A 15,834-nucleotide genomic window follows, 5' to 3' on the forward strand; every position below is an offset into this window, starting at 1 on the left:
ATGACCCACCGCGTTCGCGCCATTTGTGTTGTTTTAATTTGTCTTAATTATCCATTAAGCCATAGAAAGTAAGGTAGCCGATACTGCGAACACATTTCTGTTTGCCTGTCAGCTTTTTTTCCTGGAAGTGTCGGTGTTATTTATTCTCTGCATTTCGAACTTGGCGCTCTCGTGGCGCTGACCTTGATAATGACAAAAACAGTTTTTTTTCCCTCCGTTTAACATTGGACTTTTTAAAACAAACTGTGAGACTCCTCATAAAATATAACTAACACACACACACACGTAATATGTTATTCATGCTACATGTTTTTGTTTGGAGGTATTTCGTGAGATTTGGAACATAACAGTCGCACCTCAGAAAGGCAACACTGTTCACCGCCATATTCGTTGCCGTTGGCGTGCTTTTCTGTCGCCGACAAAAACAACCGTACTTTGCGCGTTTTACGCTGCGTTTTCCATTTGGGTTTGTCCTTGTTGTGCTGTGACTATTTGTACGGCAAATGCGGATTATGCTTATTATGTGACGAGCACAAACGTGTGATCGCTGGAACCCTAGAGGTGCTCATCGGTTCGGTGAAGAATTGAAGTGCGATTGAAGCCAGCGGTCAAGCGCTATCCGGTGAGCCATGAGTGACGAGTTCCAGCAACAGTTAGAACTGGAGAAGGCTGAAAAGGAACGCCAGCAGTCCGGCAGTTCCGATCCCTACACTTACGTGGATCCCAACGACGGCACGGTTTACGAGTGGGACCACGATAAACACGCTTGGTTTCCAAAGGTTTGTGCGGCTTCCTTCAGCAATGCGCCGTGGCGCTCTGCCGGTGAATCCTGCCTGCTCGTCGTTTAGACAGAGTGACTGCTCGCTGTAGGGCTGCGTACTGATTTGTGCGATTGAACTCTGAACATTTTTTTTTTTTTTTTACGCGCGCATAATCCTGCACAACGTACATCGCAGGTCTTCAGTCCGTCACCCTAAGCGCCTAAGTTTAATGGATTGTAGTGATCGGACTCCTTGTAACAGCTTTTCCCAAGCTGACCTTTCATCGCCAGCCAAAGATGCAGACAGAAGCGGCGTGAATGTCTTGCTTATAGCTGTTAACTGAATTCGGTTACGATAACGTCGACCGAAGTTAGACTTAAGGGACGGTTTTGATATTTTCGAACCTATTCTGGGAAGAGTGCTTACAGGCTGCTGAAAAAGTGCAGGATTGTTAACTAAAGGTCAACTGAAAGCACGTTAACGCGGGTGGCTTTTTGTCGCTTTTCTGCATTGTTTGTTTGGAGAGCGCCGTATGCGAGGAAAGCAATAATAGTCACAACATACAGCAAGTTTTTACAGGAAAATTGAGAAATTGCGTGACATTTTGCTTGTAAAGTACCGCATATTGTCTTTGTCTTTTTGTGTATTTATTATGTTGGTCAGTGCTATTTGAACGTCTATATATTATGTGCTTCAATGCGAAAATCAACTATTATACTTCATGTGGCAATTCAGATGAGTGCATGTTAATATGACAAAATCTTGACCATGTTGGATGAATAAGTACATAATGTGCAGGGTGCAAAAATGCTCACTTTGTGAATGCTCACTTTGGACAGTGGGAAGTTGCTCGAAAGCGAAATAAAGCACAAGACATGCAAAGCATGCTGAAGAAAAGAGCGCACGCAACATCAGTTTTCCTGCATTGAATACGAATGGGTGGCTATGAAAGGGCCCATTTGATAGTGCTCATTAGGTTTTTGGTCACCTAGCCATAGTGCGGCCTTTGTATGCTGCACTAGACTGGCACGTGTGTCAGTGGCTTGGAGTACCAAATGATCACCATGTTCTCCTTCCCAAATGTAACTGGTAGCATGCTTCATGCCCAAAGCCATACTGCACTTGGTGCATGTTTCGAGGTGGTGACGTTAAGAAGTGACGATTAGATGTAGCCAAAGCTTTGTGCCATGATTGTGGAGTTTGCAGCTACCTGATAAAGCAAGAAAAATAAGACAGCATTTTTGTGTCAATACCCTTTTAAAATAGTTCCAACTGCACTCCTCTCAAACCTTATGTAATGCAGGAAAAGCTACGGGAGCTGTCGACTAACCCTGAATTAAACTGGCTGCTTGTCCCAGACGAAGGAGGGTTAGTGCATTGTGTGCTACCAATGCTTCCATGATCAAGTTCACTCAACCAGTTTTCACACCGGAACATTAGCAGCGGATAGTTGGCAAGCTATGGAAAAGGGAAACCTTAACATGACCACCATGCAGCCTAGCTTCACTTGAAAAACTGGGGTGGTATGAGTGTCCTTTTCGTAAAGTGGTGCCTAGACAAATGGGCCAAGTAGCAACGAAATCGTAGCAGCTGCATGTAAACCAAACCCTGTTTGCCTGCTGCCGTGTCAGTGGTCATGCTATGGACAGAACCAGCTAAATTATTCATCATGTTCTGTCATATGATGCGGGTAAAGCATGCGCTTTGTCAGTGCATTTTGCAATGCTGCCGGTTAGGCAGAGCGCAAGCTCTGTCTGCACTAGCTGGTGTGACACTATGGTGGATGCAACGTGAGCATGCGGGTCTGTATGAAAGGGTACGATAAAAAGGAAAGGATAGTTGGAGGAGATATGAGGGTATTCACCAGGTTGATGGAGCCATTGCAGCAAGGGATAGAGAGATGGCATCGTGGACTAGTGGTGTGTAGTGTTTCTTCTGGTTCTCAATCTTGATCATATGACACGACTTGCAGCTTTGTCTGCACTATGCAATGTTAGAATACAGGAACACATTACCTTGGCTAGATCTCGCAACAGCGTGAGATGCCATAGGAAGTTGCTTCACTTAATCGTGTTACCTGGCAGGCCCATTTCTGCACACTGAGAAACGTTGCAAACCAGTCATAAAATTCTGAAACAAACAAGACACATGGCAGTATAAGTACAAAAACAATGCTACACTAAGCAACAAATGTACATTGCTTAGTATGCAAAGTAACTTTGTGAGCCAGTTACAAACAAAACATCTCTAGTCAGCAAGAAAGGAAGTAAAATATACTTTAGTTAATGGTCAAATAGACCTCAGAAACTTCTAGTTGTCATCGACACCTACGCTTCACGTCGTCTCATATCAATGCTATGTTCTTGGTCAAAATTATCTATGTACCCCTTGAGAGTTGTATGGCCAGTCATACTTCAAACAATGTTTGAAGGTGGGGAGGTTATTTTTGAAGCAATGTTCGAAGTAGTGATCTATGTTCACTTGGGATCTGCAGTGTATGTTTAACTAAGTGCGTTCTCCATTCCAGCTGACTGAGGACTTCCTGGCCGCTTATCAAGCAAACTATGGCACAGCTGCGGGGACGCCCTCCGAAGGTGCCGGTCACACCAGTGGCTCAAGCCAAGTGGCTGCCATCCCCGAGAAAGCAGCTGCCCCTGGAGTGAATCCTTCTGAGCAACTAAACCCAAAGAAGCCAGACAAAGGAAAGCCAGCTGAACCAGGTATAATCTCAGCTCATTGTCCATCATGTGGTAATTTAAGTGTGGCTTACTCAGTGTAAGCAGCAGTGAGGGTGGGCCTCAAAGAGTTACTAATACACTGATTTTGCGATTAGTCTCACTGTGCCACTGCGGTCGCAAAAGATGCCGGTACAGAAGACTTTCTCAACCACGCGTCGGGCTTGGTGAAAAAAAAGATAGTCCGCGGATAGCATATGCTGCTGTGAATATCTCAGCCAAGTTTTGCAGTTGTGTGCCGCGCGTGGAGCTCGCAAGCAGAGCGTGAAGTCACGTTTCTCTCACACGCTTTCTTTTCAACAGTAGCCTGCTCCTCACTCTTTCCTGGACGCTTTGTTTCATAATAGCGGATTCCCATATGCGGCTTCTATTGGCCAATAGCTGACATCAATAAAGAAGGATGTAAGGAGCAGTGCACTTCTTCCTACTGTTAATGCATGTATTTATTGACTAAGTTTAATAAACAGGCGGAAGTAAGCAAAAGGTGCTTTCAAATTTTGATAATTATTACGTACTTCTGGAAGAAGCCGACTATCTTCTGCTCACACTCGGCCGCGGCCGCCCAGGTAGGAATTAAACTTTGGCCACCCTGCTTATCGGTGCCGTAGTTGTCGGGTCTCGTTAATTTCGACTAGTTTTGAACACTCAACTAGCCTCCTACCACGCGAAACTTAAGGTCAGGCCACATGCATGCTTGCCAGCATGCGCTGACTCCTGGCCATTCCTGGTTAGATGCTGGGATGGTTAGGATCGTCACGTTGCAAGGCGTATGACGCGAGGAAGATGGAGGAGACAGTGCGTGATTACGATACACACAACAATTATATTAAATGGCATATGGACACGAAAGAAATGTCTTCAACTTGATCATAGTTGTTCAAAAACAGGGAAAAACTATGCAGTCTCACGAGGTTGCTATTGAAGTCCGGAGGGTGGTGAGACTCGTAGAGATGGAACACTTGTGAGTAGAGTGATGACCACGGGGCCAAGTAGAAGCAGCAGCACGGAGCAGGAAACGGTGGGCGGCCCACAGCTCGGTAGACGGCAGCAGGCTGCTCCGAGGTCTCGTGCAAGGCGACGGCCCAAGGCACTCGTCGTCTCGATGAAGGATGCCCGGTCTCATGAACTGCGCACATAGATGCGGGTTCCGAGACTACAGCAGGTGGCTCCGAAGTCTCCTGCCGGGCAGCGACCAGATGCGTTCTCATTCCCGAAGACGAACGCCGGGTCAAGCGAACCTCACGCATATATGTGGGTTCCATAGGCTCTGTGGCACTAGCCGTGCTGGCGTTCGAACGATTCCTCTGCACGAGCCCCTTTTCATCCGCTGCACGAGCCTCGCTTGCTTTTCTCTTTGTCCTCTGGTTGAGTCAGCCGCACTGTTGTCTGCTCTTCCTACTCTCATTTTGTGAGTACTTCTTCACAGATGCCTTGGCAGACTTATTGATAGCACTTTAAAAATGCGCAAGTTGGATGGGACTACTATCCGTCGGTCAAGCTGGTGAAGGAAAAAAGGCAGTCCGCACCACTTAGCACGGTCAGACTGGAGCATACGAGCGCAGGCACGCACTCAAGCCCTGTCGCGCACAAAGCAAACGCGGTGCATATGCACTGCAGTTGCATGTAGCCGCGGGGTGGCGCAATGAGTCCGCTGGATAAGCGTGCGCGGCTTGCTGAGGACAACCGCGTTTGGTGCATCGTAGGCGTCAAAATCGGAAGCAGTGGCGTCTACGTTCACATCCAAGATCAAACTTCAACTGCCTGCCACGGTGACGTTCAGTAGGCAGAGCGATGTGGCTACGCCCCACTTCGCTATAGCCTTTGCAATGCAAGTCATTAAAGAAAGAGCAGAAGCACCACGTAGGGCGTGTTTGATTGCCAATAACTCCGCTTCTGCTAAATGCATTGAAGAATGTTTTGCTGCAAAGTATTTCTTAAATAGCCAATTTTAACTTCAAATGAATTTCTCCACTTTGACAAAAAGTGGTTCAGGGCCCCTTTAGCTCGACCCTGATGGGATTGAGGAAATGTATCGAATTATCTGGTGGGTTGAATTAAACAAGATGCAGAAAAGACGCCAAGATGCACTACTAATTCATTTTGCAGTATTTTCCCCAATTATAACCCGCCCTTGAATCAAATGCACACCCACTTTCTGTGTGTCCAAAGTAGAAAACTAACATAGAACGGACATTAAAGCTTCTAAACAAGGCAGAAATGTAACATGCATCCAATTTTTTTAGCAAGAAAAGTGGGCAAGAGTACTTCGAAATTGTACTGCACAATGGCGACCGGTTTTCTAAAATCAGCTTCGACTCATGGTTTTTAAGGTCACCTTTGCCGCAGTACTTTGAAGTTGTACGGTAAAGCGTAAGAATGCCACAAAGGCGGTTTTGGCTTTGTGTCTGATCAGATGATGCAGGCAATTTTCAGCCCAATTTTCTTGAAAAAAGAAAGCGCACCTTGGAATTGAGTAAATACCGTTATCAGACATTGTGAGCTGCAGTTATTGCTTGAAGATCCTCCTAGGGCAGGCCGAAAAATAGGCGTTTTCTCGACGTGAGATGACGTGTACGCAAGGCATTCACAGTCCCCTAAGCTCCACGGAGACAGACGTTCCCACTAAAGGGGTCGTTATTGGGGTCACCATAAAAGTCGGGCTCATGCGTGCTGACTGGCCAAGCTCGAACTAAGTGGCGAAGGCCAATTCCAAGATTGAAATAATGTAAGTTTGGGCCCATAGAAATGCATGGACACCAGCCGGGCCCTTTAGTCAAAATCAACTTAACAGAAAAATGGAATTAACCGAAGTCAAATTAACAGAAATCTACTGTAATAGTAGTCTGTCTGAAGGGCAAATATGGTAAGAAAATAAAATTTGTTTCCAGTGTTCATTCCAGTGTCACAGTGTTCCATCTGTCACAGTGGTTTAGTCGCTCCTCGAAGTACGTTTAAAAATCTATATTCCCTCTTACTGATATTTAATAATCGGGGGTTTTTCTCCACAGGAATTCTTTAATGGCACGTACACACTAGCGGCAAAACGCGCGTGGCGCGCCGCCGGCGGCAAAACGCAGCAGCGGCAGGGCAGCCACACGAACCGGCGGCGCGCCGCTGCGGCAATCACGTGACAGACTAGACTCCTCTCCCCTTCTCGAACTATCCGGGAGCTGACGATTGCAGATGGATAGTGCGAAACGAGAAACAAGTGGTCGGGAGGGTCCGCATGGCACCATTTTCCGCGCGCACGTCACGGAAGCAGGCCGCTCTCATTGGTCTCTTTATCCGCGGCACGCAGCAAACCGCAAAAAATCGGTCCAGGAGCGATCCATGCGGCGGCAACAAAAACCCGTTTCGCGGCTGCTTTCGCGGCGTGCAGCGCGTTTTGCCACTAGTATGTACGTGGCATAAGGGTGTACATCTTGCAATCAAAGGAGAGGGGGCTGGGGGGGCATGAAAATAAGTTTTTTTTCCCCCTTTTGTTATTTTTTTTTCTTCAATATAACCATTTTCTGGTGTTGACTAGCACATTACACACTTTTGGTCGCAGTAATGAAAGAAACGCAAGCCAGCGATGCAGCCTACTGTGATCACCAAATGTCGCCAGGATAAAGAAACGCGCAGCTCGCCGCCTCTGTAAAGATGCGTGCCAGTGATTCAAATCTGTGTCAGCCAATAGTAGTGCTTCCTGTGGGCACGTGGCAAGAGTAACAATTGAGACACCAGTTTTTCCTCCTGTCGTGTGCTTTTGTTTTTGCACGGTGAAATACGGGGCTGTGGCCATCTCAAGCTCTCATCTATCCTCCTTACAACAGTACCAAGATGGTTCCATTGCATCATAGAAAAAGCCGTGCAACGGCACCCCCCAGAGCCCGATTTTTGTCAAAGGGGCACTTGAAAAGTGGGATTTTCTCAACTTCTACTCCAGATTTCCATCTAATATTTCCGCAGGTGAGAAGGGAACACCTGAAAATCTAAAAAGATGGCGAGTTGGCTAGTTGGTTAAAGTTCTTGTCGAACCGATCTTGAGGCGCAATGGCACACAGACAAAAGGTTAGAAAAAATAAAACTGGGATTGCATTAGGTTCGGGGGCTTGTTAAAATCTGGCAAATACGGGAACATGAATCGCAAAAGGTTATTGCGATTACTGCTGCTATGTTCTTACTGACATTTTGCTGAAAGATTGCATTTTATGTATGGTATCGTTCAGTGTAACACTTGACACAGTTACTTACCTGGTTTAAAAAGAATATGAAAAAAAAAAGCGGTGAAGTTGCTTTCGTCCATGGGGAAGCTAGCAGCTGCATAGGAGGCGCTATTATAAGCTTGTGTCGCTGCCGTGTCAGCAACTGACAAGGCCATCATTCCGGGAGGGTTGCCACTTATTCTAGAGCAGCAGTTAACACGTGGCAATCCTCCCGGGACAGCTGCTTTCCACATCTTCTGACAGGCGACGACACAAGTTTATGCTAGTGCCGCCTTCGTAGCTGCTAGCTTCCCCATGGACGAAAGCAGCTTCAGCGCCTCAAAACGCAAGCTGTCGCAAAAAAAAAGATGAGAAAGTGGCACAAGGTGCACGCGCCAAGTAATTGAAAGAGCTGGCTGGCTTTATAACAACAGAAGTAGGTGTGTGATCGTGGCCTAATGGCTGGAGCAACGGTTTCGCTGTGCTCAACGGCAGAGGTTCGATTCCCCCATCGGTCCCACATTATTTTCTTTCCATAAAAGCAAGGCAGACAGGAATCTACGTACCTACCGCGAAGTGCCAGGAATGAGGCAAAGAATGCTTTGCATTAATATAGCATGCCTTCGGTTTGGGCAGTCAGAAGAAAGGTAAAACCAGAGAACTTTACCTTCACTGAGTTGTGATATAAAGCCTAATGTTCATTGTTGTCACTCTCACATAGCATTTTAGCTCATTATCAGATAGCTCCTTATTGATGGACCAACATGTTGTCCTCCTTAAACGAGTCCCCAACAATTGCAGACGGCATAGTGGCTCACGCTTGGACTAACCACATTGCTACTTTATTCTGCACCGCATGCAATTCCTCGGAACACCAAGAACATGTGACATAACTCGGTGCCGCTAGCTCAGCATATTAAATAACTCATATTTTGAATTACCTCTTGTAATCAAACAAATAAAGTGCCACGTTGTCGTCATGCTGCACAAGAACTTGTTCTGTCGGCAGCTTGTGATGGCACTGTTGTTGAGGCTAGCTAGACTGCCTCTGGCAGTAGGCTGTTGCAAACCCGGTTTGGGTTTTGTATCTAATTTCACTGTGGAGGCAGTTTTTGGACCTATTTTATTGAAAAGAAAAATGTGTTAGAATTGAGTAAATACTGTAATCATACGTTCTGAGGTACTATTTTCGCTTTAAAATCTTAGGCCAGGCTGAAAATGTCACTTTCAGTGAGAGATAATTTGTCCTTGACACATGCACTGTCCCTGACTGCCACCATCATTTAGGTGACATGCGTTAATGCTGACCAGTCAAGTTCTATTTATTCGGTGAGGGCAGTTTCAGGATTTAAATAACTGAAATTTTCACCCATAGGTTACGTTCACACTTACCCTCGTATTCAGAAATGCATCTCGACTTGAAGGCCATGCGTGACTTGATTTAAATGACGCCTGGCCTGAATGTGCCCAGGACATTACGACAGATGTCATTTAGATCAAGTCAAGCATACCACCATCGTTAAGATGCATTTCTGAATACGAGCGCTAGTCTTGAAGCTAGCGGAAGCGGAAAAAGAACCCCAAGAAATTCGCCTACTTTTCGGCCTAAGTGGCAGAAAATCTGGTGGCAAACCTGATTGGTCTGCGACCGCTTTTTTTTTCGTGAAAGCAAAAAGTCGTTCTACTTCGCCAGAAGCTGCACTGGCATGTAAACATGAAACATTGTGCCCATCACAAGGTTCAGATTTAGCACTTTCCATCCCGTTCGTACGAAGCAGAGAGATAAGAACGCAGGATACAGGCCGTAAGTGTCAGCTGTGATGCTACTCGAGGTGTTCAAAAATTACACCGTGCTGTACAATAAAACTCACAGCTTGTACAAGGGCACGTTTCAGAAGAGTGAGATTTGGATGAAGACTGTCAAGGAGCAGGGGATCAGTAGAAGGTGCAGCAGCAAAAGCGTTGCCTTGTCCCAACTTCTCGCGCCATTGCAGAGCCGGGCGAATCCATGTCTGAGGCGTCCGCTTCTTCATCTGCTCCTTGTGCGTCTCCAAATGAGAAGACGTTCAATGGATTAAAACTATTTGTCTTCTATAATCATAGTCAAAAGTCAGCGTGGCCGAAGTAGCGTGCTGTCTCTCCTTTTGATGATCAATGAACATAATGCTTGAAATTGTGTGGTGACGAGCGTCTTCACATGGGAAATGTGCTGACGGTAGGTAACCTTACTGAAAGCGGTCTTGGCAGTGGCATAAAAAATGTCATGAACATCTTAGAAGTGTGCCGAAAAGATTTTCTGCCCGCTTTGGTGTTTTCGCACTCGTTTCACTTTCCAAGTGTGAACGAAGCCACAGAAAGGTATGGGCACCGCTTGTAATCTTCGGTCAGAATCGAGTTAGCCAAAAAATCTAATTAGCCAAATTCGACTGAACAAAAATTAACTTTATTATAAAAATATGAAGTAGTACTTCTATTGGAGTAAGCGTTTATTGTGAACCTGGATTACTTTATCATCAGGTCACCAAACTTGCCGGAAGGAAGAGAAGCTCTGCATTTGCTGTGCGTGAATTTTATTTGTACGTTTTTAAAGCGTCGGCTTTTCTTAGCTCGTTACGCCACAGGGGTGGGCCGATACCGGAGATAGCGCTGTCTACAGTTACCATGGATATGTGCAATCACTGTCACACCGCCATCATTGTAGTCATACAACTGTCGTTATCCTGTTGTTGTTGTCGTCGTCATAATGCCTTTCTTTGTCATTCCATCGACCACAATCCTTCATCATCATTCCATCTTAATCATGCCGTCGCCATTCAATCCTGATTATGATGCCATTGTCATGCCATCGTCGTCATACAGTCGTCATGCATTCGTTTCATGCCATCATCATCATTCCAGCTTCGTCGCCCGATTCTCATCATACCATCGTCAACATACAGTTGTCGTCATCACGCTGTCATTATATTTTTGTTATCATTTCAGAATCTTAATTCTATTGTCATCATGCCATCGTCATCATAGTGCTTTTGGCTGTGCCACCGTATGCTTAGAAAGCCAGCGAGTGCTTGAACATTGCAGAGGAGCATAGAATAAATGAGAATGCCATAAAACATCCTTTACACTGTAATGTCATAAAAGAAACGGAACCTTCAGGCACTCGAGCGATTTGGCAAGCTCAAGATAGGGTTGGAAAATGCCTAGCCCGCACTAAAGCCATAACTTGAACACTTGTGTTGCAGACTTGTACCTGTCCTGTGAGTTTCTTGTGTTGTCCTTTTTTAGTGATGTAGGTGAGTAAAAATTAATGCATGATGTATTGCAGAAAAGCCAACACTCTTTTTGGCAATCTCATACTACCATGAAAGCTTTCTCTGCACAGTCGGGACCATGTTTCATGTTAAGCTACACTCGACATAAGCTGGACCACCCAAAAGGCCAGCATTCCCATGGTGTCTCAGAATATAAACGGAGGGATGAGGTTCCCCTCCAGTTAGTATCTTTGTGGCAGTGGCATGGCATGAAACAAGAAAAATGCCAGTGGTGTTGCCCAAACCATGTTGCACAGGGACAACAGAAAGTAAAGGAGAACATTGCTGTTTCCTTTGTGTCATCCCTGTGTAACAATTTTTTTGGCACATTCTTGCATGTGTGACTGTTAAGAACAACTGCTCTTAAAAGCAAGTCTAGAAAGCCAAATGAGCAACAGTGACTCGACACTTCCAGGTAAAACTACATATGGCATGGCAGGCATCAATGCTACCGTTAGAGCTTCGTGAAATTACCTGCCACTTCCTGTATGGAATGTATAAAGTTTATTGCTTCCCAGAATCTATGGAGTGTAATTTATACGCAGTTTGTTGGGCACACACTGAAAAGAAAAGCAAAATAGAGAAAAAAAAAGTTGCTTGCGCCCAATGCATGCTGTCAGCCACTTCTTAAGAGTATTTGTACTTCGTCTCCACTTCCTTACTTCCGTTTGGATGCTGAGCTTGGTCCCTCTTTATAGGCATTGGAATGCAGAAAAGTTGCTTGATCATTGCCGAGAAAGTCCATTTAGAACAACCAGTTTTGAAGCTTGTGACAACAGCCAATGGCAAGCACATGATGTTAACTCGGGTGTGCTACTTGGCGATCTGGGATTAGACAGGTAGTTTAATCAGTGCAACTTCTGCTGAATACAAGGAAACATTGTTGAAATCCACTGAGTGCTTCAGGGGACACTAAAGAGAAAAATCATTCAGGCTGTGTGAGTAAATCACCTTCCTGACCAACAAAGACACTCTTACTGTGAGAAGAGGCTTGGTAAGCTAGTAAAAACACAAAAACAAAAAGACTGGTGGCGACGCCGTCTCTAAGGTCTCGCACCAGCTAGCTGTGATGTCGTGGATATTGATGGCGTCTGCTCAGGGCTAGTAAATTTCTCATTGGTAAAGGTGGATCACATGCTGGGGGAAAAAGCAAAAGAGCTAACTTAGCAAGTTTCGAGAACTTTTACTGAGCTGCAACGGTCCAAACACGAAAAAATAGTTCGAAATTTGGAACACCACACTAATCTGGGCCGGAGCACAGGTTCCAGCACAAAATCTGGAAATGGAACTTCATCCTTTGTTTTCTTTTGTACTAATCGACCAATTACTGCAATATCAATGAGGATGTACTTTTGAAAGAACACTATATCAGTGTAAACTTATTTTATGTTTCTCTTCATTGTCACCTTAAGGGAACCTTTTGCCACTTAAGAGAGGTGTAGCTAAGCCCAACAACAACAGAATTACAACATGATAATAATAATAATAGTAATACTTTATTGAGTCTGATACAATGCAAGAATCGGGCCTGCCATTAAGAATCGGGCCTGCCAACATAGTGATACTACAAACCCTTTTCACGAAGTCGGAGAATAGTGTAGACTGTAGGCGGATGTAGCCTTGCAAGGCATGCTGGCAACTGAAAAAGCCGATTAGCCTGGGTGCCTGGGCAGGTGCCTCCTTTCAGAACTTCTTGCTACTGTTCAGAAGCACAGCACGAGATGGGTGAACAAGATGACGTGCACAGCGAGACAGATCAGGACACAAGCCTGCAGCCCGTGATCCACCCATGCACTGTGCCTTGCTTGGCCATCCAATAACCTCCCTCGACACAATGCCCTAAAATGAACCTGCCAATCTTTACCAGTCATTGGCTAAGTCTACATCAAGCTTCTGGTGGAGTTGGGAAACCTCCTTCCCGAATGTCCAGGGCCCACGAGGAAACACCATGTTGTTTACACCAGCATGTGGAGAGCCTAGATGCTGGAGTGCATCAAATAACAGGCTAGTTTCCTCACTGTAAACAGATGGCGCTTGCATCACGCCTTGCCATTTGTTACCTCAAGACCCACCGTGTCGCCCCCGCAGTGGTTTGATTCCCAGTCCCAGTGGGCACTTTCGTGCTAAAGGTAAAAGCTGATCAGCTCCCATTATTTCACGTTCAAAATGCGCAAGCATCGAGAAAATGTACCACTCGTTGATGGCGTTCGATTACATCTGCTTAAGTATAGCCACTGTCCTTCCAGAATTTATTTGTCCTTGTTTCTTTACGCCACAATGTCAGAATAAAATGTTTAACCATCATCTAACTCGAAGCAGCATTATGCTATAGTAAAAAAATGTTATGCATATTGTCACTTTGTAGTGACGGTGAAAAGCACAGTAGCAAAACTGTGAATCACGAAACTGTTTATTGGGCAAACCTGTGCCCACAAAAGCAAGTGACACTCAAAGCACCATGATAGCGGCGAGCACAGTCGGCGATCGTCGAAAATCTGATCAGCAGGTCAAGCGTATCGGTTTTTATACATGACTCGTCGAAGGGGGGGGGGGGGTTCCAGCGCAATCGCCGGTGCCCGCGTGCCTTCTAGAAAGTACTACACCATTTGCGTCGCTGCATACAATCAGGTTACACAAGGTTCGGTGACAACAGACAACGGATAGAACTGTCGATAACATTCGAGAAACTTCCAACACATGCAGGCACGTCCTGCACTGAGCGGTAACGTTTGTTAGCCGGTGAAAAGCGGTCACCCAAGAAAGATAAAAAAGTGTATGTGTCAATATTATTTATCAAAGGCAATGCTCCCGGAAAAATATGATATCCAGATAACATATCAAGTTTAGTAGACACTTGCGTTGTGCTTGTAAATGTTCATTTTCTGGACCCGTCGGGGTTGCTTTGTGGCTTCGCCGTTGCGCTGCTAAGCACGAGGTCGCTTCATCAGGTCCTAGCTGCCGCGGCCACATTTCAATGGCGGGGGAAAAAAAATGCCCCTTTACCGTACATTGTGTGCATGTTTAAGAACACCAGGTGGTCGAAATTAATCCTGAGTCCCTTACTCAAAATTTACCAGCCATGGTTGTTAAACCAACGAGTGGTTCACATATGTTACGTAAGAAAATTTAAACATGAACCTTGGTCACGAGAGACAACCTAAATGGCTGACAAGTTATATTACATCTTTTCTGTAAGTTACTAAAAACTTCGGAGCATAGGTGTTTTAAGCCCGAAGCACAGCATTAAGAAATCTAGCGCATTTGACACATTCACGAGGGATTATGTAGAAGATGATGTATTGAGATAGCATCAAAAGAACTATACTGAACCAAAAACATGACAACATGTGGATTCCAAGCCATTCGCAATAAACTTAAAAAGGCATGAGGAGAGAATGACAGTAACCCTGATTAAATACAGCGGCTGAAAGTTCTTACCAACGGGTCTCAGAAAACAATTTCTAGTCCTGCCTTCTAGTATGTGCTTTTTACAGCAATGATCGTAACATTTGGACAAAGCTGGAAAGCGTAGCACTTGGGATGGATACATGACATTTGCATGCCTTCTGAAGCTTTAGCCAAAGTAGTTTACTGTTCACATGGTCATTGTCAGTGACGAATGCCAAAACAACTTGCTGCGTTGCACTGGTGTTGTGTGCTGCCATTGTAAACAAAGGCAAAGGAAGCCAGCTGAGGCAAGCAATGGAGCCGTCACCACATGATCAAACATGGCGGTGCCCACAGGAGCACGGTGACATGGTTCTGTAAAGACAATAGCTCAGTGATGCTACCACTTGGTCGAACTGCGTCGAGAGGCGAACTCTGCTACATCCTGCTACATTTCAGCAAAATATAAGAAATCTGCGCCCACTCTGCACCGAAAGGATAGCTCTGGCTTTCAGAAACAGAACTAAGCCCTCAAGCGCCATTTTACCACACCATCCAAAGTGGCGTGGCATGGACCAATGGCTGCATTAGCTCTGCAGTGTACTGCATTAAGCCTGGATCGTACTGCTTGTTTCTTCCGTGGGTTGCTGTCTATATTCAATACCTTCCACCCCGACGCATGCGGTTTGCTTAGGCAACAGGACAACCTCACTTTTCAGGCGGCAGCGAGCGATTGCGCTGGCCCTGAGACAGACCCCACACTCCTCTCCTGCATGACCAATTAAAAGGGTGACCGAAATTTCAGATGCTGTATGGTGTCTTGCTCGATTTTTCAAACATAACATGGTGCAAATGTGGCGGCCTTGAACAATTTTTCGCTGTTCAATTAGTCGCCCCTACTTTTCTTGGCGTGGCGATATCACGGCATAAGAATGGCATACAGCCGCTCCTAAGATTTTGGTCGACTCGGCACCATACAGCAACTTTCACCGCTGGATACTGGCGAAGCGCTGCTGGTTAAGCCTTGCTGTATTGTACGGCCGTGAGCTGACATGGTGGGAGGCAGGTTGTCACAGCAAGATGGTCTCCAATATGTTCAGACCAGTAAACCGTATTGGTCATGAGAATGGTCTAAATCATGGGCTAGACTGGTGGCCGGAAGCCGAGATTGGGTCTGCGAGTGACGTGCTGGCAACTACTGCGAGCGCTTTCAAGAAGTTTATTTTTGTGCTTACTGGACGGAATGGCGAAAGCTCGCGCGTAGGCAGAAATATCCAAACTGTATTCGCTGATCACAGCCTAATCTGACAGCGTTACATGTGCACAGTCAAAATTCGCACCGGGGATATCTCAACTTCGGGACGGTGCACGATGCACATCGAGCTGCACGACAAGTGAAAGTGAACAGCTCCATCAGTGTCAACCGTCGCATTATTTGAAGTACCGTATTTATTCG

The 15,834-nt window shown here is 45.6% G+C and overlaps 1 protein-coding gene across 2 annotated transcripts in view; it reads left to right on the forward strand.

The window, feature by feature from the left end:
• The first annotated feature begins 380 nt into the window (after window positions 1–380).
• The window catches only part of LOC119461594 (HIV Tat-specific factor 1 homolog), a 68,392-nt gene continuing 52,938 nt past the window's right edge, over window positions 381–15,834 (forward strand). For both annotated transcript variants that reach the window (XM_037722946.2, XM_049655112.1), the window contains exons 1-2: window positions 381–779; window positions 3,289–3,481. In XM_037722946.2, coding sequence (XP_037578874.1) covers window positions 630–779; window positions 3,289–3,481 — 343 coding nt within the window. In that variant the 5' untranslated portion in view covers window positions 381–629. The remainder of the gene's footprint in view (window positions 780–3,288; window positions 3,482–15,834) is intronic.

Source organism: Dermacentor silvarum, chromosome 8 (assembly GCF_013339745.2).
Source record: "Dermacentor silvarum isolate Dsil-2018 chromosome 8, BIME_Dsil_1.4, whole genome shotgun sequence".
Classification (NCBI taxonomy): domain Eukaryota; kingdom Metazoa; phylum Arthropoda; class Arachnida; order Ixodida; family Ixodidae; genus Dermacentor; species Dermacentor silvarum.